The sequence below is a fragment of the Cervus canadensis genome, chromosome 19 (assembly GCF_019320065.1).
Source record: "Cervus canadensis isolate Bull #8, Minnesota chromosome 19, ASM1932006v1, whole genome shotgun sequence".
In the NCBI taxonomy this organism is placed as follows: domain Eukaryota; kingdom Metazoa; phylum Chordata; class Mammalia; order Artiodactyla; family Cervidae; genus Cervus; species Cervus canadensis.
The window spans coordinates 40,089,484-40,116,614 of record NC_057404.1 but is presented as its reverse complement, the minus strand read 5'-3'; the positions used below and the strand labels follow the sequence as shown (position 1 = coordinate 40,116,614).

The following is a 27,131-nucleotide window of genomic DNA, read 5'->3' as shown; positions in this document are numbered from 1 at the left end:
CTTCATTCTTTTTCCTTCTCTCTATTTCTCAGGCAAGATCTCAGGAGCCACCTCAAGTGATTCTTGAAGTACAACCGTTTGTATTATTTATGTGGCCGGTGGAGATAAATGTCTTTCAAGTACTTCAGAGGAGTGCATCCTGTTAGGGCCCCAATTGAGCTCTGTAATTCCAGTGACAGAGGCAGGCGGCAGGGGCGGAGGATGTGGGAGGTGGAAGATGAAACATTAACTGTGAAGTTCGTGACTGGATATTTGGGACTGTTCTGGTTTAATTTTTTTTATATATTTTTGTGATATATATATATTATGCAAAAAAATCAAAATTCATGCATGAGTATTTTATATGGCTGAAGAAGAGAATACATATTGCTGCATTTGCATTTTTAAATGAAAGCTAATTTTTTTAAGTATGTTGAAAATTAAGGGAAAAGGTTCTATTAATGGTTTTTAGAATTACTGAGAACATTCATCAATCTTTGCATTAATGATGAGATCTTCGTTCCAGAAGTCTGTTAACATTATTCAGATCTGGAAGAGGTTGTGTAAATTATCTGGATAAACCCAAGTAGTAAAAAGTGAGGTAGCTGAGACACAGAGACATTAAGTGTTCTTGGGTCTTGTGAGTAATTCAAGACAGCATTCATCTTTCAGTCTGGGCACCTGGGCTTCCAGTCCAGTGCTCCCTTTTTTAAAAAAGGAATAAACGTGGAAGGAGAATCTGTGTCCAACACTTGGTAGACCTGGAATGATTTATGCAGTTAGAGTCAGAATATTGTGGAATACTGAAAAGATGAGGGACTTCAGATTCAAAACCAAACTGAGGTTTGCTGCTTCTCATGTGTGACCTTGGACAAATAACCTCTCTGCTTATTTTGAAAATGTAAATAAGAGCCACTTTTTTGAGAGATACTGTGAAGGTATTTGATTATTAAGCACCAAATATAGTGCCTGCTATAGAGCAGATGGGCTTCCCAGGTGGCACTAGTGGTAAGAACCCACCAGCCAATGCAGGAGACATAGGAGACACGGGTTCAATCCCTGGGTCAGGAAGATCCCCTGGAGGAGGGCATGGCAACCTACTCCAGCATTCTTGCCTGGAGAATCCCATGGACAGTGGAGCCTGGTGGGCTACAGTCCATGGGGTCACAGCGAGTCAGACAAGACTGAAATGACCAAGCCCGCACACAGGAGCGCATAGAGCAGATGCTTAGAAAATGTAGCTGCTATTAAATGGTATTATTTCTGTTGCTAATAAACAAGAATAAAATCTGTAAACAGTATCTGCATTATCAGTAGACACGCAGATAAATTGTGTGAGCCAGTGTCAAGTGAATAAATGCTTTGTCTCACCAGTGACAAAACAGAGCTTCTGCTTTATCTATTGGACAAGCTTTATCCACACTAGTGAATGTGCATCCTATTTCATTTTTCTCAAACATGTCTTTTGGCAAAAAGCTAAAACGTCTTTAATTATGAACATCATATTCAAAGTTAAATTAGTATAATAGCTCGGACTGGAATTCAAATATTGATCAGTTAGGAGAGATAGAGGGATGTTAGAAAGAGGATGGATTTGGTGTCAGTAAAAGCTGAGTTTGAATTGGGAGTGAAATCTTCTAGTTCCTTGTTGCATGATCCTGAGAAAGTTATTTTACTTCTCAACCAGATCCTTAGTCTATAGCATGAGGACAGTCACATCGTTTCTCAGATTTGTAATAAAGACTAAATGACATATTATCGAAAGCCTCCCTTTTCTCCTGGGTACTCTCAGTTATAACACTTATTTATTTATTCCTGCTGCACCACCCTAAGCTAATACAAAGTGGGGAAAACTTGGAGAAGAAATTACTCTTCAAAAAGACAACTCATAACCTTAAAAGATTCTTTTGAAGACAGGAGGATCCATTCCTGCTAAGAATATGCAGTATTTAAAAATAGTATAAATACCATTTCCATGAAGTTGGTGCTCAGAGACCAGGCAGCTAAGCTGAAAGGACTTCATCTTTCTCATCTAGCAAAGGCGATGTTGTCATTTGCCATGATTTTTTCATTTTGCGTGTTTTTAATACTGTGTGATTGTATCCTTAGGCCAAATGACATATCGAATCAATGATAGGATAATGCAAAGAAGAATGGGTTTACAGGAGTGTAAGGAGGATTCAGTATTCTATAGGAAGACAGTAACTCAGTGTTGATTTTACCATCTGTAATTCTTGTCCCCAAACCATCTGTGATTCTGTTCTCTGGAATTGGATTGGTCAGCCTGAAATATGATTCAAAGAAAAAACCTCACTGTTATCAAGTATGATTTTTGTTAATGGCAACCTGCTGAAAACATCCACTTATTGTTCAGCTGCAGTATGATGTATGTAGTATGCAAATCACAGAAAACTATATATTCTTCCCATACTCTGCACTGATCATCCCCATCAAGATTGTATTAGTTCTGAGCCACACTTTAACAGTCGCATTGCTGATGTGACAAGCATCCAGAATAGGATGTGCAGGTTGAGGGAAAGGCTCTAGAAGCTGTCTCCTCTGAGGAAAGGTCAAAGGGATTAGGAGGAATTTTCTTGAAAAAGATTATGGGGGAAATATCAAGATATGTCCTTAGCTTTTGAGCATTTATGCTAAGAAGATGGTATGTGAAACACTGTTGCTCATTCACTGAGTCACGTCTGGCCCTTTGTGACTCCAGGGACTGCAGCACGCCAGGCTCCTCTGTCCTCCACTATCTCCCAGAGCTTGTTTTAGGTTCATGTCCATTGAGTTGGTGATGCTATCTAACCATCTCATTCTCTGCTGCCTCCTTCTCCTGTTGCCCTCAATCTTTCTCAGCATCAGGGTCTTTTCCAGTGAACAGGCTTTTTGCATCAGGTGGCCAAAATACTGGAGCTTCAGCTTCAGCATCAGTCCTTCCAGTGAAAATTCGGGGTTGATTTCCTTTAGGATTGACTGGTTTGATCTCCTTGCAGTCCAAGGGACTCTCAGGAGTCTTCTCCAGTAACACAATTCAAAAGTATCAATTCTTCGGCACTCAAACATAAATACTATTAAGTCTGCTGAAGGGTACTTTTCCTTAGACAGAGAGAGACATTGGGCATATTCATATATACATAGAATACCTGTATTTAAATTAAATAATAAATGCAAATAGAGCTATAAGTCAAGGGCTTTGGGAATTCAGAGGAAAGACACTCATCAGAAGAAATCAGAAAAGATTTCAAAGAGGGGATAGTGTTTGAGCTGGGCACCAAGGTATGGGAAGAATTTGGAAATTCAGAGGTTCTGAGAAAACATTCGAAGTGAAAGAAAAATGTGGAGCTATGAAAGCAATGTTATGTTAAAGACATCATCAAGTAAGAAGAAAAGATGTTAGTGCAGACATTGATGCAAAAGCTCAAACCTAGTAAACTTCCAGTAATTTTTTTTAAAAAAGAGATTTTTAAGTCCTATGTTTATGCATAGGAATCACATGCTATAACTAATCTTTCACATATAAAGTCAGCCTAAAAATTTTAAAGTAGTGAAATGATTAATTTTTCTATATTTTAAGCCCCCAGACAAAGCCATGAAAAACTCATTTGACATCAACTAGGATCTGTTCAGTAATTTCCGCTAAGATAATGCTAATCATGGGCTTCCTAGGTGGCTCTACGGTAAACAATCTGCCTGCGATGCAGGAGCTGCAGGATAAGCTGGTTCGAATCCTGCGTCAGGACGATCCCCTGGAGGAGGGAATGGCAACCCCTTCCAGAATTCATGCCTAGAGAATCCCGTGGACAGAGAAGCCTAGCAGGCTACAGTCCATAGCATTGCAAAGATTTGGACACAACTAAAGTGACTTAGCAGGCACACACAAATGTTAATCATGCCATCATAGAAAGTCTGTAATATGAGAGTTTAGTTCTTAATGTTTAAAGAAACAGAAGTGTACTTGTTCTGTATTTTTTCAGAAGGGAGAACTAAAATCAGTAAGTAGTAAAGCTTTTGCTTCTTTGAAAGTATTCACAGAGACCTGCTCCCTCTGTGTCCCGATTGCTATAGATGAAGTTCTGAATGAACCTGGTTAGAAGGGAGATCAGCTATGCTCTTAGCATCTCTTCAGCCATAACATTCCATATGAGTATCAATCCAGCCCACAGACACCAGACAAACCAGAGTAAAGCAGCAGATTTATTTTCCTATTCTTTGTGGATGGTGCATCCTTTTCAGAAGTCAAGGGAGGAGTCAGATACTAGCATATTATTTAAGGCAGAATTCAATCCAAACATTTTACTTTATAAAGTCAAGATTGCAGTCTAATTTAAACTGTTTGTACAACTGTTGTGAGTTCTACTGGGGAAAAAAAAGTGTGGTTTAAAAGCAGTAGTAATAAATTCTGTTCAGATATTTGAGATTATTAAATTATATTGCACTAACTTACCTATGCCACTTTTGTTTGTCTCATCAAATATTAAATGAGACTAAAATATTCTTGGCTGCAAAAAAGCTTGATCCAATTCCTGGTGTTTGATTAACTATTTTTTATATATATTTGCCAAATTACAATGAATTTTCATATATAGCATTTATATATTTTGCAGTTACATATCACACTGAGTGAAGATTAAATCCATAACTAGTATAAACATTCATGACAGATGAAGCTATTTGCCTTGATATTTTGGAGCTTAAGTCAATTAGTTGAATTTTCTTGATCAACTCAAGCCATGCGTAGAAGCAGAAATATATGCTTGTGAATCTAATTTCCTTCTTTATGTTTTTTTCAGCTGCAGTATTGAAGTATGAGAACAATGTCATGAATATCAGGCAATTCAACTGTTCTCCTCATCCATATTGGCTTCCAAATTTCATGGATGTTTTCACCTGGTCCCTGCCTTTTGTTGGGGAAAAAGGTGTGTTGTGGAATCCTGGGATGTCCTCTTTTTTTGTTTTTCTTTAACTATATTAAAAAAATTTTTTTTACAATGTTGCATTGGTTTCTGTTACAACAATGCAGATCAGCCAATGCAGATCAGCCATTATTATACATACATCCCCTCCCTTCCTAGCCTCCCTCCTCTCCCCTCATCCCATCTCTCCAGGTCATCACAGGGCACTAGACTGGGCTCTCTCTGCTACTCAGCAACTTCTCACCAGCTATCCGTCTTACACCTGGTAGTGTATGTATGTTGATGTTACATAAAATGATATGAGAAGGAAGGAGAAAACTTGTGGCCCTTTTACCATGAAATATTCAGAAAGAGAAGCCCTTTGGTCTAATCAGTAAAACTCACAAGCTGCACCATAGGAGCAGTGATTTGAAAGTATGTCATTGTACATGTTATTAACATGTAATGGATGGAATTAAGGGGGAAATAAAAGAAATGAAAACTATTAGGATAATTTACATAATCTTATTAGAATAATCCAACTTTAAAAAAAGTAACAGATTCGTAGTTTTGATTGGCTTCAAGCTATAATGGCTACCTTCTCTTCTTACCCCTTTGTATTATAATTCAAAAGTTCTATTTTATTTTACAAACTACCAGTCAAATTAAAAGGTTGAGATAACCATGCTTTCCTACATTTCTGATGTTAATAATAGTCATTGTATGAAAGTGATTAATGTCTACAATATTTTGAAACACAGCATGTACAATAACAAAAAAAATAAAATTCATCATGATGATGGCTTGCCAGTAAAGAATCCACCTGCAGTGTAGGAGACACCGGAGACATGGGTTGGATCCCTGGGTTTTGAAGATCCCCTGGAGGAGGAAATGGTGACCCACTCCAGTGTTCTTGTCTGAAAAATCCTATGGACAGAGGAGCCTGCCACCATAGGTGGCAAAGAGTTGGATGCAACTGAGCAACTGAGTGATGATAAATATTGTGACCATTAGATGAGAAAGATTTATATTTTAAAAGTTGTTTATTAGCATGCTCCAGTTTTTCAGAAGAATTGGTCTTTTCTTTCTTTCCTTCATTCTCCCTTTATTTGTTTTTTATATTTTGATCTAAACCACAACAAAAATTTTGAGGAAAAGCCTGCACCCACTGAACTTGAGTTTTCCATTCAGGAGGCATGACGGTGATAGTCTGGATCATTCCTCAAGCAAAGTCGTGAGCATCACAGAGAAAGGGAATAGGCATTGTAATAAACATAAGAGCTTGCACTTGTTTTAGAAAAATAATGTCCTATGGGGGGATTTTAGAGAAAAGCTGTGCATTTTTCTGAAATATTTGTGTATTTCTATTTATACATATATGTAATATATTAATATTAATATGTATCATATTCATTTTCCTACAATCCTTGTTTTTTCCTTTAAATGTCCTTTAATGATTAAACCCAAGAAGTTATGAATTGTCATCAAAGAAGTCTTCCCCTTCAACACCAAAACAAATCAAAAGTAAATTTTAAGAGTCAGTAAATTTTAATTTTAATAGATAAATGTTCCCAGTACTACTCCATGTCACCACTTCCTTGCACCCATCAGATCACAGCATGGACAGAAAAGCACTGAGAATCCTGACAACCACCCTTGAACACCCTTCATGTGGGTTGTTTCCATTAATTATTCAGGTTTTTTGAACATCTGTTACAAAAAAATATATTAATATATATGTGTACATAACTTACTTTTGATAATGAAACTGGAGCTCTGGGTTAATGTTGGCCCCACTGAAGTTTCACTCTTTAACATATATCTTTAATGCTAGAAGAAATTGATTTTAAAAATGAACTCTTGAAGAAATACTGGACAAGCTTCTTTTCACAATCATGATAGAACCCAACCTAACTTTTAAAAATGTTCAACGCAAATAACATGTAACTTAGTATAAAGTGTTGCAGGACTAATTTCTGTGTATAATGCTTTTATACAACCCTCTTTTAATCTATTTACTCAAGTAAATTTCTTACCAGACTTACCTAAGCTTCATTTGTAAATCCTTTTTAAAAATGAAATTTAATGCTATATATATATCTCAACACACTAATTTTTTAAATTGATATTCTCAAAGCTATCTCAAATATATTAGTTCATCAATTATCAGTTTTTCTTAAACACAAACCACATTTCTATCACTAAACTGAGTTCTCTAGGGGACTAAAAAAATTTAAAAAGAGATCCAGCCAGACACGACTGAAGTGACTTAGCAGCAGCAGCAGCATTCACTTGGTCCCTATGAACCTAATGTTTGTAATCTTGTCTAAATCTAACAGCATCACTGTACAAATAAATAAAAATTAGAAGGCATTTTCTCCTTCATAGATGTATACTATATTCACATCCACAGTTTTCTTTTGTCCACTGTCTATTGACTGATTCCTGGTCAGTGTTTCCATTAGATTTTGTAGCGTGAGCTGATAATTTTAATAATATAAAGTCTGCATAGAAACACAAGGCCTGATATCTTTTATGATCTGAATTTTATAAAAACTGCTATGCAGGAAATTCCATCTTCAATATAGGTTAGGATGTTACTGCCCAGCCTGCTCATTAACAATGCCAGAGTAAAATTAACATTACAGTAGATTTTTTAGACTGTTTTTTCTTTCTTTCCTTCGTCTCCTCAGTGACTGAGATGCTGGTAAACGTCCTCAACATCTGCTCAGACGATGAACTAGGATCAGAAGAAGATGGATTTGATGGTAAGAGCCTTGAGCCTTTGTGCTAATTCAGCTTGCTAGGTAGTTACTTGGCATCTTACAGGTAACCCTAAGAATAAATTTCTAAGATTTAGATTATGTGTGAATAATATACTGTTGAGGATGAACAATGTTACAATATTTTATAGTTGCTTTGAAGAAATATAAGAAACAAAATCCATGAATTTTCCCATCACCTTGAAAACACAGTTGAAGCAGTAAAGTACTTTATAACCATGTTTCAGTAGCTCACATTGCTAAGTCACTTTTTTGGCTCTTTTAGTGAAGTTGTCCCTGTCAGTTATTCAAATTTTGATGTCTATGATAAAAGATAACTTACACATTGACATATTGATATTTATGTTAACTTAATATCTTTTCATATCTGTAATAATTAAGTTATTAGGTTTTTTATTATTTTTTTTTAAATACTATTTGGTATTCAGTTACCTTCAGAGAGTACACTTTGTATAAAAGACAAAGATTCCTGATGTGGATAGAGAGAAAAATTACTCTGGCTCTTACAAAAGGGCCCTAAAAGGGGTGGTAATGTACAAAAATGTAGTTGGAAGAGGAAAGTGCTAGAGCAAAGTTCACTTCCATAAATGTCTAATATGTGCCTACTCTGCACAGGACACTCAGGATTCCAAAATGCATTAAAGACCTAAGAGGAAGTTGCGGTCTGATTAGAGAGACTGATGTGTAAACATAAAATATCAATAAAGTAAGACATTATCAAATAAAAGGGGATGGTGGCTGTGGAAACCAGATATTGTGACAAGTTTAAATTGATATAATTTTTTACCTTTTGGAACTGTACATGTATAAAATGAAGCAAGAATGTAGCCTTTTCTGAAAGTTACTGTCTGAACAGCATGGTTTAGTATTTATTTGAGCTTAATACAAGTCACATCTATAAATGCAGAATACCTAACTCTTTAGGCAAAAGTAAAATAAAAGTGTCCATTCACTCACATACATACAATATATATACTCAGGTAAATTTAAAGTGTACAGTTATTTCTACCATCTCAAGGTTTTTCTCCTTCCTGTAACTTCTCTTGTCTTCATTACTTGTCTCCATGTTACTACTCTTTAGTCATATATCACATTGCGAGGGAATGTACAATACAGGGAAGAAAAGGATTTTTTAAACTTTCACTAGGTTAGAATGAGCTAAAAAAATAGTTTGTAAAAACTTTCTTAAGTAAACATATTGATATATTTTAAAATATTCAGAAAACCAGTGGATGTTCTGTGCTTTATCCAGATTCTAGCTGTTTCATATGTTAAAGCCACAGTTTGCCATTGTTAACTTTTCCAGGTATAGTTAGTTGGTTATATACCATATATAACTATCTATATATAGTCAGATAATTATAATACCATCTAAGAGATATTAAATCTTCCTAATGGAAGGTTAGAAAGATATTCTTTTTCCCTCAAGAAAGAATACTAACCTGATGGAATCTAAATCTTAAAAGTCAACAAGCATATTGTAATAGATGCCTTTCACTATGTTTCTGTTACTCCTCAAAAAGGAAGATCAAGTAGCATTAATACAGAAGTGTTCCTCCGTTAACAAGTCTCTGCTTTAGCGAGGTTTATATTGACCAATAATTATTAAATAGATAGCACATGGTACGAAATAAGTAGACTTGCATATGATTGTAATTATATGTTCATTCACTCATTCAGTAAATATATATTGAGCACCTACTATGTGCTGCCAGACCCTAAAGCCAAAAGTACCGGCACATTTCAACCGTGCTGCTATTTCCTGCACAGTTGAGAATCACCAAGACTGCCTCAGTCTTTACTTCACTTTAGTGAGTTCCTTCACCCACTTGCTCAGTCACTTACATGAAAGGATGCATTTTGGAACTTCCTCTGCTTTAAAATAATTCGTTCTAATCAATGTGCTGTGTTCATCAGCAGTTGCTTTTAAACCTGTTCATGCCAATGATAGAAGTGCATGTCCTTTTCAGGGCACTTGGAAGAATTCTTTTCTTCCTAAGCAGACCAGTGAATACCATGTTTGAATCTTTGGTCATTTCTGCAGAGAAACAGCTCTGACTTCTAAATGGGATTTTTTTTTAGCTCATATCTCATAAATTTGCCATCTAAGGAAGAAAAAGGAAAACAGAAGTAAAGTTTTAATTAAGAAAGTGTTTAACTTAGGGTAGTATACATTTCAGAGTAAATCATCAGAAATGTCCTTTAGTGCTTTATTTAACACGACACAGAAATTATGGATTTCCTCAAAGCTACTCAGAGAACAACTTGAGAATCTTCCCAGAACTATTTAACTCTTTTGGGGACAACAGTTTAGTGAGAACATATCTTTGTGGTTTTTTTCTTTTTTTTTTCTCTTTTTTGTATGATGTTATTTTCAACCTGAGGATCAAGGTTGCATTCTCCCACCCTGCTCCTCCTTTCGGCAGCCTGCAGTGTCTGTCTCTCTCTGGGGCTGGCCCGATGCTCTATCAGGCTTCTTTCTGCACTTGTGGTTGGATCCAGAGGTGAAAGCAGGAATCAGAAGACATCAAAGGACTTAATTAAAGCTCTTCCTTAACTGGCTGCTTATTCTAAAGCAAAAGCATCTCTTGATGAGTCTTTATCAAACCTTTCTCAATATTTTGCTTAATATCCAACATCAGCTATAAAACCCAGGGCAGTAATGGTGTCTTCCCCTGGTGGCTCAGTGGTAATGAGCCTGCCTGTTGCAACGCAGAAGAGCAGGTTTGATTTCTGGGTCGGGAAGGTCCCCTGGAGAAGAAAAAGGCAACCCACTTCAGTATTCTTGTCTGGGAAACCCATGGACAGAGGAGCCTGGCGGGCTACAGCCCATGGAGTTTCAGAGTAGACATGACCTCATGACTAAGCAACAGCAATGGTGCCTTTGCAACCATGCCTCTCAGAGCACCTTATCAAGGAGACCTGTTAGTGTTTATAAAGTCTGTCACAGATAGGAATTCTCCTCACGTCCTTGCGGAGTGCTAGGTTTGGGATTCATTTTGCTTCTTCTCCTTTGGGTTTTGTTAGCTCTCCTCTACCACTTGACAATGAAGGTGGCCACAGCTAACGCTTAGGTGTTAGGCATCATTCCATGTGGTTTATCTGTATTAACTCTTACCCTTTTGGCAAACAAAAACTTATAATTAACTATGACTTATTTTATGGAAATTTCCTAGGTGATTTATATTGTCCCTCATCCTCAAGACAACTTTTTGATATAGGTGCTTTGATTATGCCCAGTTTTACAGAGCTCAGGGCAGTGAGGTTAAAACCTAAGGTCAAAGAGCTAGTGAACTAATGGAGCCTGGATTCATGCCAGCGTCTGCCTGTTTCTCAGACTCTTGAACTTTCCACAAGCTATGGCTATAGTGCTTGAATTTTTTTTTTTTAACAGCATGATGAGTTTTTGTTTTTTTGCAAAACAACACTATTAGCAAAACATAATATATTTTAGTTTGTTCTGTTAAATAGCCATAAAATAAAGAAATAGATTTTTTGCACAATCATTTGGCCATGAAAGTCAGAGCAAATAAAATAGTTTTGTTTTACTCCTTTAACCTTAATTCACTCCAAGAAGTTATGTGTTTGATAATGAGAAAAATTTTACTGCATATGAATAGACAAAAAGTCTCCTGGCTTGCCTAGGCTTCTGCTGGGTAGAAATCATGTCATGAATTTCTACTCTTCAGCTTCTGCCTTACAAATAAAGGAATTTGATAGCCTGTCTAGAAAAAGATCACTGTTTTAAATTGGTCTGTGGTTCTTTTCTGTTGAAAATAAAATACAAAACTTCTGTTATCTTGTAAAGTTTTGAGGCAGTTTAATGCCAACTGAATGTCTTTTGAGGATCTGGTTTATATGTATTGGGGTCTTTGATTCCTGTTTCCACTTCTGATTTTGGATGATAAAAGGATAGTCTGGTTTTAATTTGGGTTTGTTATTCCCCAGTACATGTCAGAGAAGAATGGAATCCAAGTAGATGTATCTCATTTAGTAGTTAATTTTCATTAATGAAGAAGACTAATTTCAGAGCACAGATTAGTAAGTGATCCCAAAGTGTGTGGAGGGGGGGGGCAGAGAATCTGACAGAAATCAAGCAATCTCCATCACAAAGCTTTCTTTACTGTTCAGTATTATAATAAGGAAGTCTGGAATAGCATTAAAAGCCTAATGACACTTTCATGAGTTAGAAATATTTATTTGGAACTTTCTTTTTGTCTAAAATCTTAGACTCTGAGATCACTATCTTATATATATTTATATATACATATGTGTAAGCAAATTATGTTTGAGACTATGATATGTGATAAGTCTGGCTAACAGGAAAGAACTCTGGAGGTAAAACTGAAACCCTGTAGAATAAGAAAGAAAAAATAATAAAAACTAATACATTTCAAGCCAAGTATAGTTTCAAGCTGCCCTGGAAAGACTTAGGATTAAATTAGAATTTATGTCTCTGCTTTCATCTAAAGGAGCAAACCACATGGTGGAACTCTTATCCTTTATCCACATTTTTGCCTTATCCTAATGTTAACCACAGGCAAGTCACCGAGTATGGAATCAGAGCAGTTTTTTTGCATGCCTCTACGAAACCATCTAAATTGTATACAAGAAAATTATCTTCCATCATCTGCTTTGAATTATTAGATAATTCTTCAAATCTAATATCACAGGTTCCAGAGTGTCTCCCCACTGCTTTCTGTCTAACTTTAAAAAATTATGCAGAACTTTTTAAAGTGCAAAGTTGGAAATTAGTAGGACTTATGTGCCATCTTACTGGTCCTGGAGGAATACCTCTTTAAGGACTCGGGTAAATCATTTTCTACCAAAGTTGTATTTGTTTGCCGTGATGAGTGTTTGAGATGAATGTCATCTTAAAAACTCCCTTCTGTTTTGTGTGTCTGGCAGCACATATACTGAGAGCCATTAGCTTAGAGCTCTTCCTGTGGCTGTAATCATTGTCATTTCTGAGCAACTCATTTCAGCATCTCACATTTCAGGTTCCCAATCTGGAAAAAAAAAAAAAGTTATGTTCTATAATAATTGGCAGTTTAGGAGAGAAAGTATTACATTTAATATGAAAAAATTTCAAAGAAATGTTTAGACATACTATCAAACAAGAGCTCTGAGGGCACAGTGGCCGTATGATTCTTGTTCTATCAACTCTTAGCATAACCTGCCATCATCTTAAAAGCTGTGTTTGAGAAAAAGCAAATACTTTTTCCAAGCTTGGAAAAATGCTTGGAGAAGGAACAAAGGATGAGTTGGGTTATAATTTAGAAACTGAATAAAGTATGTCAAGGTCGAGGTGACTAGATTGGAACAATGATAGTCTTAATAAAAGGAAGAGGGAGCTATTCCAAAGAACTGGCCAAGGACTTACAACTATGGAATCAGTGGGCAAAGAAAACCAAAACAGGTTTGGATGGTTCAAACCTTGGTACCTAGGAGGATGAGAACAATTATGGAAAAACTTCATCCATTTCAGGAGAAAGATGAGTTTAGTGTAGCAACCCCCAACCTTTTTGGCACCAGAAACCTGTTTCATGGAAGACAGTTTTTCCACGGGCCAGGGATGTGTGTGGTGGGGGGATGAAAGGGGGGGTGGGAAGAGGATGGTTTAAGGATGGTTTGAGTGCATTACATTTATTCTGCACTTTATTTCCATTATTATTATATCAGCTCCACCTCAGGTCATCAGGCATGAGATCCCGAAAGTTGGGGACCCCTGGTTTAGTGACAGACATGAGTTTGAGTAAAAGTGACATGGCTCTAGAAACATCCAAGCAGGATTTGGAAATGGAGCCCTGGAAATTGGGAATGAAATTGGAACAGTTGAGTGAGGCTTTGTGTTAAAATTTACAATTGAATCTACTCAGAGTCAAGTGAGCCTCCAGAGTTACTGATGTGGAAGGAAACATCAGAAAATTGAGGACTAGTCAGGAAAATTATCCCTTCTTTATGAAGCTGAAGAAAGACAAACAAATTAAATAGAGAAAAGAGTGATGAGGGAAAGACAATGAGAACCAGGATTGTGGAGCAGTTCAAGCAGCAGCTGTTTAAAAATATTTGCACCAAATGCATAAAAATTACTATGAGATATAAATCTTACCAGAAAACCAGAAAATGAAATATTAGGGTGTCATTTTGTCAGATAAAAGGTTATTGGAAAGAGGCAGATAGCAAAATTTGTTTAATATTTATAATAGCTAAAAAAGAAAATTGAAATTATTTTTTAAAAGGTCAAATACTAAAATAAAACTCAAAGCACCTCAACTTTTATATCATGGTATATTTCTGTTTTGTTTTCTATATTATTTTTAAATTTCTGCATAAAATATTCATAGAATACCTTTTGCTATTATTCAGTGGTAAATAAAAACATGGTCTCTGCCTTCATTGAGCTGAGAGTATAGTACAATAAGAAACCAATTTTAAATAGGTTGCTTTCACAGAGGATTTAGACGATTGGAGGAAGGAGTGTAAATTGGGATAAAATACTTGATAGTTGAAGGAGGAAACACAAGGACATCTTTCTTGTTCTCTTCTACTTCTGACAAAGAAAAGAAAAACACTTTGTGTATTTTACTGTTTTAAGAAGTATGACTATGTGAGAAATCCATGTAATTTTTCCAAAAAATTACATGTCAAAGATGGATATCAGTTTATCAGTTTTAAGTTCTTGTATCTTTTTAAAAATAACTGAATTTGCATTATGTAATTGGAGAAAGGAAAGGAAGAAATCTATAAAAAGAAAGACTAGTCAATATTTTATAAAAGTCTTTGTAGTTGCTTGTCATACTTTTGTTAATTACTTTCCAGTTTATTCCTAATTTTTTAAAATTAATATGCTAAGTCATTTTGGTCACTATAAATGTATCCTTTGTTCATCATGATTATGCTAAAAAAAGGAAACAAATTTTATATCCAGTATATTATTAAAACTGAAATATGTCTAAAAATGTACATTTACTAGATACTAGGGTATAAATTCCCATCTGTATATAGGGCTATTAATATTTGGGGCATGTACTACCAAACAAGATGCCTGCGTAGCCATCATATTGTAGTCAGTATCATCAAGTCTGACTTATATGTGATTACAATAATGAAAATCTTTTTAAGTTGCCAACTTACATGATACAATAGCACAGATATTAAAGGTACTTTTTTGTCTTCTTAGTACTACATGATTTTGCACAAATGAGTTTATTAGTTGGCATAATTTTCACATTACAGAAAAGTGCAGACTTTGTGGAATGAACTAAATGTTATGTACAGCTATCTCCCCATTAATGAGTAAGTGTGTTAGTTGCTCAATCATGTCCAACTCTTTACAACCCCATAGACTGTATATAGCTTGCCAGGCTCCTCTGTCCATGGGATTCTGTAAGCAAGAATACTGGAGTGGGTTGCCATTTCCTTCTCCAGGGGATCTTCCCGACCCAGGGATTGAACCTGGGTCTCCCACATTGCAGGCAGACACTTTAACCTCTGAGTCACCAGGGAAACACCATTTTCTTTGTACTAAAGCATTTTGTGGGTCCAGCTTCTTAATCTGAAGATTGCACTTAGAATAATTACTAATTGATTGAACAATGGCAGAGTTGTTATAAGGCCAAGGTTTGTAAAACATTCTCTTTATAGTTGTTTGATCTCAAGTGGCATGTTTAAAGGCTATATGAAAAGGTTTAATAAGTGCTCAGAAAAATCTAAAGTTTAAAAATATTTTTCTATCAGCGTAGCCTATTTTTGCTCTCCTAAAAATCCATTTTCCCCCCCTTCATCTTTACTCTTAGCTTATGAGAAGCTATGACATTTCATCCAGTTTTTCTCAGAATTTTTAAAGAAAAGAAATCTTGATTTTGTTTGGTCACCCATCTTTGTGGAATGGTCTCTCTTTTTTTTTTTTTTTTGACTCAAAACAAAGCCATTAGCATCCTGGCTTCTCCTATTCTTCCCTAGTGAACTGACATCATCTGCAGTCCATCCTGGTCCAACCAGGTCTAGCCTGGTTGGCACAAAACCCAACTGAGGCCCCCAACTAGGCAATTTGATATTAATGAAGATCACACAGTCAGCCTTTTAATTTACAGTGAGAAATGTAACTGTTAGAAGCACTGGACCGTTCACCTCTGCACAAGCATTTGCTTCTTAATATAAAGAGAAATCATTTTTGAGTGTCATGTATCAAAGATCTGTGCCAAGTGCTTCAGCAGGTAGCATGGTACCTGGCACGAGTCTAAATGCATTCTTCCAGCATTTAATATGTATGCTCATAATACATTTTTCAACTATTATATCCTCATCTATATTCAGAATAATCCTTGATAGGTTAAACATCCAGGCATTATGAGTGTTTCTTCTGTAGACAATATATCTCCATTATTAGCTTGACACTTGTTATTTTATCTTATTTTGCCTTTATTTTCATTGTCAGTTTATAAAATTGATGCATGTCTGTTATGATAAAGAATTCAATCCAAAATGGCACTTCACATGCTACTAGTTTCTACTTTGGTGAATATAAATAAACTGAAATGTCCTCTGTAAGGCATAGGCTGAATATGTGAGAGTTTCTCAAAAAATCAACCAAGCTTCCTAATCTACTCTAAAGTCTAATTTTTACCCAAGTTATAATTATGCTTATAGCCAATTTCTGCAGCTATACCAAGGAATCATTGAACAGATGGAACACAGTGTCTCAGAGAACAAAAGTCCGTGGAATCAAATTAACACTTGGAAATGAAAGTAGCTTTTAACTATGTATTTAAGATAACCAAATAATGATAGTTATTTGACATTTAGGAGCAGTCTGTACATTTTTAAGGCTTCCAATCCAAAGAATCCAGTTATGTTTTATGACAGAGAAATTAGAATAAATAATCTAGGCTGTGCTAGCCTTTTTAAAAATCTACAACACAGGAGAGTCTTTTTATTTTAAAAAATATATATTTTCAAGGATCCTCTGGCACTTTCAAAATGACATGTAAGACAGACTAGCCCTATGCCAAATATCACACCATTGTAGGGCCTATTACATGCTGAGATTTTAGTTGAGCTAAAAAGCATATGGAAGAAATTCAGAACATGTGGTTTGGAGTGGTTTGGAATGAGTACTCATTATGTCCAAATTTTATCACCTATAGATAAGTAATATAGTATTGTTAGAATAAAAATTAGAAAGGTATTCCAAATATTTTAGGTTGTAGTCCTCAAAAAGATCAAAAGAGATTTTTTAATTTGTTATCTTGAAGTTGTTTTTCTCCAATAGAATAACCTACATAAACATACACACAGCTATTATGTGAGGGGTAACACCTCCAATCTCATTGAACTAGGTTTAACCAGCACTGACCCTAAATGGATCAGCAATACAGGATTCTCCAATTATGGCTGGTCATGGAGATCTTCCAACAGCTGTCGCCTCTAGAAATTGGGTGATATAATTCTTGATAGAGCAGTTATCTTCATGCCAGAGTATTTGGACTACTGGGATTACCCAAAGGGATTTCAAGATGAGTAAGGAAATCCATTTTTACATCCTCAGCCTATATGTGTCTTCATTCCTAAAGACAATCAGCCTGGGACCTCATCTGAGCTTGCATCAGATGCAAGGCTCACTGCAGTCTTTCCTTTCCCACCTCCTCATTCATTCTCAGTTGCTTTTCTCTTATTTTAACAGAAAAAGGTATGGGCCTCCCTAGATAGTCACTGTGAACACTGCCCAGATTACTAAAACAAAGAGACAATGGAAAGACTCAGTGCCTAACACGTCTCCTTAATCAAGACAGTGTAACTGCCCTTTCATCCATATCACTAAGGGATACATTCAGTCAAATTATGTTTCTATGTTTTTTTGAAATATTCGTAAGAATTTATCATATACTTGTGCTACTGGGTACAGTTATGTACTACTAATAATCGTGATTTTGATTACAAAAGAAGTTGTAAGACTTAGGGCCTCATTGTCTCAGGAAATTTTTAAAAATAAATTTAAAATTTTAAGCATATTTTTTGGAAGAAAAGTATAATGTGATAAAATAGTGTATATAATATACTAAAATCAGGAAAATTGAAATGGAAATGCAATTTCAAAGAAAAAAGGACCAACATAAGAATTTTTTTTCTTTGAAAGGATGATGATAGGATGAAATTGCTATGTTATTTATATACCACTGATTTTTTTAAAAAAATAGTATTGTCAGTTCATTTTAAAATGGCGATGTTTACAACATTATATATCCCACATAATTATTTAAACTTGGAAGGGAGAATAATATTCTTTGGGAGATAGTCTTTTGTAGAAGCATAAGTAAAAAAAGGTAAAGACTGCATCATTATAGCCAGTCCATCAGAGTGGACAGTTTCTCAGTGCTTATAATATTGCCCCTAATTCCCAGGACTCAAGTGCCTAGTGGTGTAGAAAAATGTAGTGAAGTGCTTGTCACGCTCACCACAGCCGAGGGCAAAACTGAGTAAATGTTTAAGTAACTTCTGCACAGCATCGCTGTGTTGAATACAGAAGCTCAGGACTTGTTATTGTTAAACCTGGTCAGAGAAAGAAGACAAGAAAATAAGTTTTAGGCGCATGGTTTGACTCCAAGCCTTATGAGGGCCAATTCGGAAAATGTGTTCTCCCATAAAAGATGGTCTATATGCTTATGATTTCATCATCATTTGTCAAGAGCTATGAAGACGAATTATGCAAAGTTTTTAGAGGCTTCTGAAGACATATTCTGTCTTCGCATGGTATCGTATTTCTAAATTGCTGATTTTGGATGGAAACCTTTTGTCTTAAATGTAGCACAACAAAAGATGTTATTATCTCAGCACCTTAGGCTTTGTTCCATCAAACCTTTATTCAAATTCAGTAATTGCCCTATGTGTCAAAAAATAAAATCTGGAGACATGTCTAAACTCTGCTTAAAAGTAATGAATCATAATAAAATTTTACTTTCCAGTGGCATAGGTTTCTTACAGAGAGGGACTTCATTATCCTTTAACAAATTTGAAAAAGTGAATTTTCTATATTATTTTCTGATTTTGAATTAAAAGATTTAAGATATTTGAAGCCTATCAGCAAGAATATAGTTCTTAAATATATCATTCTTCTGAAAAAGTGTGAGATGTTAATATATATACACTCATTTTAATATAATGTATTGCATTTAAAGACATGTGCTATAGATACACTTGTTAAAAGTCCTTTAAAGAAAGAAGCCTAAATAATAAAACATTTGAGGACAGTGTAAAAATGAAGTGGAATTGTCCCAGTACTTTCTCCATTAAATATTAAGCGCTCAGTTTTTTGAAAACAGCTTTTTTACCTTCTAATAATATGAAAATATTCCTATTTTATAAGATATTTAAGTGTAAAACTTTTATGTAGCTCATCATTTTCACTTCTTACAGTTTCAAAAAGGTATCAGAAGCAATTAGATTCTGTTGAATTGGGCTTATACAACAAAATCTTACCAGTCCAGATTCCCCCTGGAGCTGGTTGAAGAGCAGGGGTGGAGGTCACTGCACTGAGGACTTTTCTCCCTGACCTCCTTTGTCGAGCTCGTGCATCCTTCATGTGAGAGATGGAGAGACTCCTGTTCTTAAAACTTCTATCTCCCTTTTCTCTCAAAAGCAAGCTTCTTCCAGATAAAATGGTGTGTTGTTATTTTTTTTCACATTTTATTATGAAATGTTTCAGATATAAAGGAATATTGAGAGAATTATATAGTCCTGTCCCCATCACTTACTTTTTACAATTAACATTTGAGTATATTTGCTTTGTCACATCTCTATCTCTCTATCCAGCCATCAGTCTATCTTTTCCTTTCTTTCTTTCTTTCTTTGGAAAAGGGGTGGGTAAGTGCAAAGTATGTTCTCTGTACCTCTATGATGAGTATGAAAAGTGAAATGAAAGTGTTTGTTGCTTAGTCATGTCCAACTCTTTGGAACACCTCGAACTGTAGCCCACCAGGCTCCTTGGTCCATGGATTTCTTCAGGCAAGAATACTAGAGTGGGTTGCCATTCCCTTCACCGGGGGATCTACCTGACCGAAGGACTGAACCCAGGTCTCCTGCATTGCAGCAGATTCTTTACCTTCTGAGCCATGGGGGCTTATATCTGAATGTTTTCTTTGTTCCTAGCACTATGCTAAAGCCTTTACAGTTTAGCCCCAGGCATGCCCCGCTGCTCTTTCCACCCTGCCCACACCCCAGTGTACCCAAACTCCATGCGTGCCAGACTTCTCACCCATCATCTGAATAGTACATGGATTCTTGCAGCTTCCACGCATTTGAAATTCTCTCCCTTCTATGGAGACTTTTCCCTCCTCTTTAACTCTTACTCATCCTTCAGGATCCTTCAACTGTCCCCATTTGGGTGAACATTTTTCTCCTACTTTAACACCTACTTCCAGTGGTAAATGTTTAACAACCCATCACTGCAGAAAGAAAATGGCCCTCATTTGTAGGACTTGCAGATTTTGTTGGTATAAATTCTCTTCCCTACCGCTGGTTTCAAGCTACCAACAGGAAGGTAGTTAGTGAACACGGAGTTTAAGAAGAGATGTGCTCAGCATGCTCTCTGCTCCTGGCAGCAGCGCTCCCCCCTCCACGGCCTCTTCCTCTCTTACCCTTGTCACTGTGTGCTGTTGGTGATCGGGTGACCTCCTAAAGCAGAGACCATGCTTCACGCCTGTTTCTGTTGCTAGCTGTTAGCTCACGGCAGCCTACAGAATAAAAAAGGATTCACAAGAACACTTAATGAATAAATGATTTGGGTACTAAATTGTATTCTATAGAGTACCTTCCACACAATGCTGATTCAGTTAAAACTGAGGAATTACGGTAGTCACTCAATGGATGGATGGGAACGGTGAGCTGTAGGGAGCTAGGGCCTGTAATGTGTGGCCGGTAGCCCACGTGTTAGATGCTGTCTTTGCCCTGGCACTTGACCGCTCATCGCTGTGATGCTGCTGCAATTTTCCAGTTCCCTTCAGAGCCTGTCAGCATTCACTCAGCAGGCCATTTGGCATAGGTACCTTCCAAACTTCATGAGAAGTCAGCAGGGCCCTGAGTTAAGGTCAGGAAGGACACATGGGAAAAGCAGATCTTTAAAGGTGCCCTTGGTCTGTACATTAACCTTTGAGGAAAATGGAGTGTGCCAGAGTGCCTAGCTTTTGAAAATAGTAGCATAATACCCCAGGCATAAAAGAACATTAGAACTTAAAAGGTAAAGCAAGAGAGAGGCCCAAAAAAGAAGTGATAATTACTTGAATGGAAACACACAATGAAATTTTACTTAAAATTGCTCATTGTTTTTAACCTTATGAAAGATTGCCTCTCAATATTGGACTTTCAAGTTAAAATACATGATTATATTCTTCTCTGAAAATTTGCTAACAGTAGTTACCTATTAAAAATTGTTTAATGTATGGGCTTCTTGGGCTTCTGTGGTGGCTCAGATTGATAAAGAATCTGCCTGCAGTGCAAGAGACAGTAGACTCTGCGTTCTCAATGCAGGGAGCACAGGTTCGATCCCTGGCTGGGGAACTAAGATGCGGCATGCCATATGTTTAACGTAAAAAGTATTTTTTGTGCCCTCATTATTCAATATTCTGAATTTTAAGCTGAGCTACTGTGATACATTTCCACAACCTAAATAAAGTTAAGTTCCAAGAACGTTAAACGTGACATTGTATTTGCATGTCACAGCTAGTAAAAGTCTGAAAAACGTGCATTTTTCCTTGACCTTACTATAGAATTATGGATTGTTGAGGGTTTGCAATGGAACCTAAGCATTTAAATAAGAGTTTTAATGAATAACAATACTAAATATGCAAGAACCTTTATATCTGAACTTAGTTCTATCCTGCTATTGTTCAGCTCCTCTAAGTTTGATTGCATATTAATTCAGATATTTTATTTAAATATTTTACATTTTCATGGGTTGTAAATGTGTGGTATTTGTTTTGATTTTGATTATGTGGAAAATAGTGAAGGTAATTCCCCAGGATAAAGCTTTGAGATATTCACTTTTAAGGTCTCTTCTTACTGTTCTTTGCTTAAGTTCACTGACTTTTTGAGTAAATACATTTGAATTTTATAAAAGATGTACTAAAACCTCTTACTTACGAGGGTTACTGAGAAATCTAAAGAGAGAGAGCATTTCTTCATTAAGATGAATTGCTTATCATCACCATATGCTGTGAATTACTGTTTGTTGGGGGCAGAGCTATGAATGCATAAAGTAAGATACCCGCTCTGTGCTCTCTGGAGTACTCTCCAGTAAGTCACTGGGTCTGAAAAATAAGGAAATGCTAAACTGGCTCTGTCAGAATGTTCTTTTACATTTAAAATTCCACATTTATTTGAGAATTTTTCTGAGTTCTGGTTCGTACTGAACTGAAAAGGACGGCTCTACATGATTTGTTTCCCTTCCTTTCTTATTAGTTTCTTTGTTTTTGTTGCTCTGGTTATGGTTTTTACAAGTCCTTTAATGAAAATTTTCTAAGAGATTAGCCTTCTTAGATATTTTTCACTTACTGGACTTTACTTTTTTCCCCTTCTCATTCCTCTTAAATATATCCAGTTACACTTCTAGACTACTCTTTGCTGCTTTTCTTGTTGTGCTTCTAAATATAGTCACCAGTTTTGGAGTCCTCCCACATGTTCCATTCCTTGTGTCTGTTGGATGGATTTTATGATCTGGCCATACTGTTTTTGGAGAGGGTCAGACTCTTTCCCCTTACTTAGCACATCATGACTTCTGACAGACTGGGTCAGTCAGACTGGGGAATATTAAGCGCAGAGTGGTAGTAACACACCAGTTAGTCAGACTGATGCAGGATTTAACTGAACAACTCAAAAAAATATGTGGGAAAACCACTATAAGGCGACTAATTGCTACCCCACATTTTTTCCCCCTTAACAAATGTCCTTTAGTAGTCTTAAATGTCCTTTAGTAGATCATAAATCATCTAAAATTCAAGCACAGAAACTTTAAACTTTCAAATGGTCTCTGGGACAGGTTTTATATAAAGAATCACAATTGCACATCATAGATAATAACTAAATATTATTAGAAACTCAGAATAAACTTTGAGGGAGGGCCAGAAAAGTTTTAGGCACACTCCATTTTCTCCTCCAAAATTTTGACCAATAGACTTAATCAACAGAACCAATTATAAATGAGAATCCATCTTTCCACTTGGTTATCAGAAAGACAGGATTGTAACTTAGTATTGCAAGCTATTCTGCCTGCAAATGAGTAAAATAAGTTTAAGTCCATATGAGAGAAAGCCATAAGTTCTGGTTTGAGAGATCAGTATTTTTTTAACACCAAATAAAATCCCATTATCTGGATGAACCACAGTAGGTTCACCTACTGAAGGATATCTTACTTGCTTCCATTTTGGCATTATGAACAAAATTAGTACAGACATCTGTGTACAGGAGTTTGTGTGGACATAAGTTTTCAGCTCTCTTGAAAAAATACCAAGGAGCAAGAGACAGAACAAGCCTGTGTGCATTTCAAGATCCTGCTAGCATCACTTTTGCTAATGTTGCTTTACCCAAAGCAAGACACATGGCCACACGCAGATTGGGAGTGGGGAAGTGATGGGGAAAAATAGACGCAAACCAGTTAGATGTGTTGGGGGGATACCTTCTCTGGTGTCATTGTCACTAGAGAAAAAGAAATAGACAAAAATAGGGGCTGGGTGAGGGCTTTTAGGTCAGAGAAAAGAGGAAACCAGCTCCCAGGTGCACAGCTTCTGAGGAATATCCTCAGAAGGGTATGCGTTAGCTTCACCTCTGACAAATTAACCCACCCAGAAGAAAAAAGTGACCCATTATATTTTCACTTCCTTGGGATGTATAGAAAATCAGAGGCCTTTTTCTAGCCATTTCAAAATTGTGTGAGTGTTACTGTGACTTTTCTTTCTTATAAAAGTGTTAGGTCAGTGATTAATTGTTTGACCCTTATCAAACAAGGAAAAAGATTTCAAATCCAATTCTTAGAAGTCATAGGAAACAGCAAAAATATTTCCTTCCAAAAAAAGATCATCAAGCTTGTACTTACCATGAATTAAGAGACCAAAATGTATACCAGTTATCACCTATAGACCAGTCTCTGAACAAACTGTGTGACTTAGACTGTTGAATTACAAACATTTCTGATATTATCTGATATTGTCTGTTAAGAATATTTTGTTATATTCCTATGAGTGGCAGTAGAATTAGAAAGAAAATCTGCTTGTATTAACACTTTCTACAAAGTCCCATATGTTTAAAAAGGATATCCCTTTTGGCTTCCCCAGTGACTCAGCGGTAAAGAGCCTGCCTGCAATGCAGGAGACACAGATTTGAGTTTTATCCCTAGGTTGGGAAGATTCCCTGGAGGCAGAAATGGCAACCTACTCCAGTATTTTTGCCTGGGAAATCCCAGGGACAGAGGAGTCTGATAGGCTTCAGTCCATAGGGTCCCAAACAGTCGGACATGACTGAGTGATTGAGCATGTATGTCATCCCTTTTACTTTGACATATAAAAATCTTAAAAAGAGAACTTTTTTTTTCTGTTTTGCACTTCTTCAAACATTACCTTGAAAATTTAAAAAGAAATAAAATAGATTCACTAAAGATCATATAGCATTATTCTAAAACTATTATAAATTAAAATATTTAAAAAACAAAAATGTTTATAATAACAATAACCTATGTAGATTGACTTTTTTAAATTTGGAAAATGCAGTCAGTGGTAAAACTTAGACTTATGTGTAACTTTTCTACATAAGTGCTAAAATGCAAAATATGTGCCACCCTCTCTCACTAAATCCAGTTCAGTAGTTTTCTGCTTTTTCTTCTAGAATTTGTATAGTAATCAGTAGATGAAAGAGTATCAAGTGCTAAAACAAATGTTTTATGGCCATTAATACTATAAATATTATAAATACTATAAATAACCCCAGGGAACATAAGGGGTTAAGAGACTCCCTAGTTTGATCACTTCAAAGGACAACTTTTGCAAAAGAAGTTTCCTAAAGTAGTCTCCAAGCATGGAGACTGGAAATGAGTAGAAGATCCTGGTGACTCACTTCCTCTTCCTGGCCGTGCACGTTCTCTTTGTATAAACAGAAGACGGGAACCTGCCTCATCTCCTCATTGGGTTTTAAGTTACCCATTTACCCCTTCCCTTGGAAATCTCAAAAGTTGCTCTTCGGCCTTTTGAGAACCTCTAAAGTATCACCGGCAAGCATTTATGCCTGGAAGAATAAGCTTTTTAAACTTGATTCACAGATAATCCTTGGTTTAGTCACTAAGTCATATCTGACTCTTGCAACCCCATGGACGGTAGCCTGCCAGGCTCCTTTGTCCATCTATTGCCCAGGCAAGAATACTAGAGTGGGTTACCATTTCCTTCTCCAAGGCATTTTCCCAGCCCAGGGGTCAACCTGGATCTCCTGCATTGCAGGCAGATTCTTTACTGACTGAGCCATCAGGGAAGCCCAAGGGGAACAAAAAACAAACCTGATTTGGCTTACAGCGGTTTGTTATATATGTAAATTAGTCAACTAGTTAGAGTTCAATAAAAAGTCACCTGACTTCTCAACTGTGTTTTTTAAAATGCAGGAGCAACAGCTGCAGCCAGGAAGGAGGTGATAAGAAACAAGATCCGAGCCATCGGCAAGATGGCCAGAGTGTTCTCGGTTCTCAGGTGAGACCATGGTCCCCTGCTCTGTTTTGCCTTTGATTATATGTCGCTGAATAGTGTCTTAATGCTTTAGTCTGGTCATTTAAATATGGTACTAGAAGCTATTTTCTTTTCTTTAATTATATTTTAAATGGAATTGTTAGTTCCTCACTATTGTAGTCAAATTGAAATCTACAAAATTATTTCTGTAGAGAAAGCCTCTAAGTGGGCTGCTTCACATTTTATCCCTCTGTGTGCTGCAGGACTTTAAAACATTTATTTCACAATAGAGTCAACATATTATGAAATAGAACAGCTATTATAATCCTGTTTTTCACTCACTCCCTGTAGTAAAAGATGAATCTATCAGGTGCATTTCACTAGATTTCTAGGAAATGAACATGAACCATAAAGCTTGTTTATGAGAATCTATATTATTCTAATAAGTCATTGAGAATGAAAAGATTATTTAGAGTTTCATTTTCCATTTATTAGTTATTTTTTACATGGATCATGCATCATGTTATTATTATGCATAGACTTAAGAAAACAAGTATTTTCTTAAAAAGGATTAACTACACTTTACTTAAATTTGGTTATCTATTCTTGGATAACACAAAGTGTATTTCTCTTCAAGAGATTAATCTACAGTATGATTATATGTGAGGAGTATAAAATCAATTCACAATTACATTATTAACAAGGGTAAATAGGACCATCTTGGGGAAAAATCCATCTCCACATTGTTAAATATCATATTCTGATTTTTGCTAGATTTTTTTCAACTCTTTTTCATGGAGTAACTACAGTGGCTCTTTTGATTTCTCCTTCTTGCTATTTCTATCTCACTCCTGGTAGAGTCACTAAAGAGTAATTTAGTGATTTGATACCTAAAGCAGGGAGCCATGAGCAGGATGAAAAGCACCATCATCCTTTCCCAAAGACACCAGATCAAAGTCAGTAATAACTGTGCAGTAGCAGCCAAATCTTGAAAAGTCATGTTAAAGCTGAAAATAGAGCATAGTTGCTCCCTGCGGCCTGATGAATGAGGCCGCCTTTGCACTAATGCTTTACATTCCTAGCTGAACTTGCAGGACTCATTCATTCCTTCTAAACAAATGTAATAAAACTTAAAGTAGCAATTATATATCATGAAGAAAAAAAATTAAAGTATAGTAACTAAGAGGATAATCCATAGGTCAGATTTTTTAAATCTCCCTTTTGCTGTCTGGTTTTCTCTCCCAAGTCAAATCAGCCCTACTTATTTTGTTGAGCCTTAGCAGTAAAACTTATAACAGCTCTTTCCCTGGCTCATTTTTTTTTTTTAATATATTTATGTTGTCATGGACGATACCCAGCAACACTTTGTTTTGTGACACCTGGTTACGAAATAAGAATTGTTTTCCGTATCTTCAGGATTCAGAAGCATGTGAACCCCTGACAGTTATATAATTCCCAGCTTTATCTCAGCAGTCATGTCATTTACATAACATGACTTCTATATGAATGTGTGAAAATACAGTGTGTTCTAAGTAAAAAAGGGGAAAAAATAAAACAACAAGGGAGCCAAGGAAGAGGTCAATGTGAGTTCTATATACATTTTTTCCCCTATAAGTGTGATCTTTTTCTTGAAAGAAAATAAAAGGTAATGTCCCCTCCGCCCCCATTGTGCCTTTGCAGAGAAGAGAGCGAGAGTGTGCTGACGCTGAAAGGCCTGACGCCCACAGGCATGCTCCCCAGCGGCGTGCTTTCTGGAGGGAAACAAACCCTGCAAAGCGGTA

The 27,131-nt window shown here is 36.2% G+C and overlaps 1 protein-coding gene across 2 annotated transcripts in view; it reads left to right on the top strand.

Annotated features, from left to right (window-relative positions):
* Nucleotides 1-27,131, top strand: part of PPP3CA (protein phosphatase 3 catalytic subunit alpha) — a 312,091-nt gene that overhangs the window by 276,067 nt on the left and 8,893 nt on the right. For both annotated transcript variants that reach the window (XM_043438523.1, XM_043438522.1), the window contains exons 9-12: nucleotides 4,773-4,898; nucleotides 7,568-7,642; nucleotides 25,290-25,374; nucleotides 27,031-27,128. In XM_043438523.1, the coding sequence (XP_043294458.1) occupies nucleotides 4,773-4,898; nucleotides 7,568-7,642; nucleotides 25,290-25,374; nucleotides 27,031-27,128 (384 nt within the window). The remainder of the gene's footprint in view (nucleotides 1-4,772; nucleotides 4,899-7,567; nucleotides 7,643-25,289; nucleotides 25,375-27,030; nucleotides 27,129-27,131) is intronic.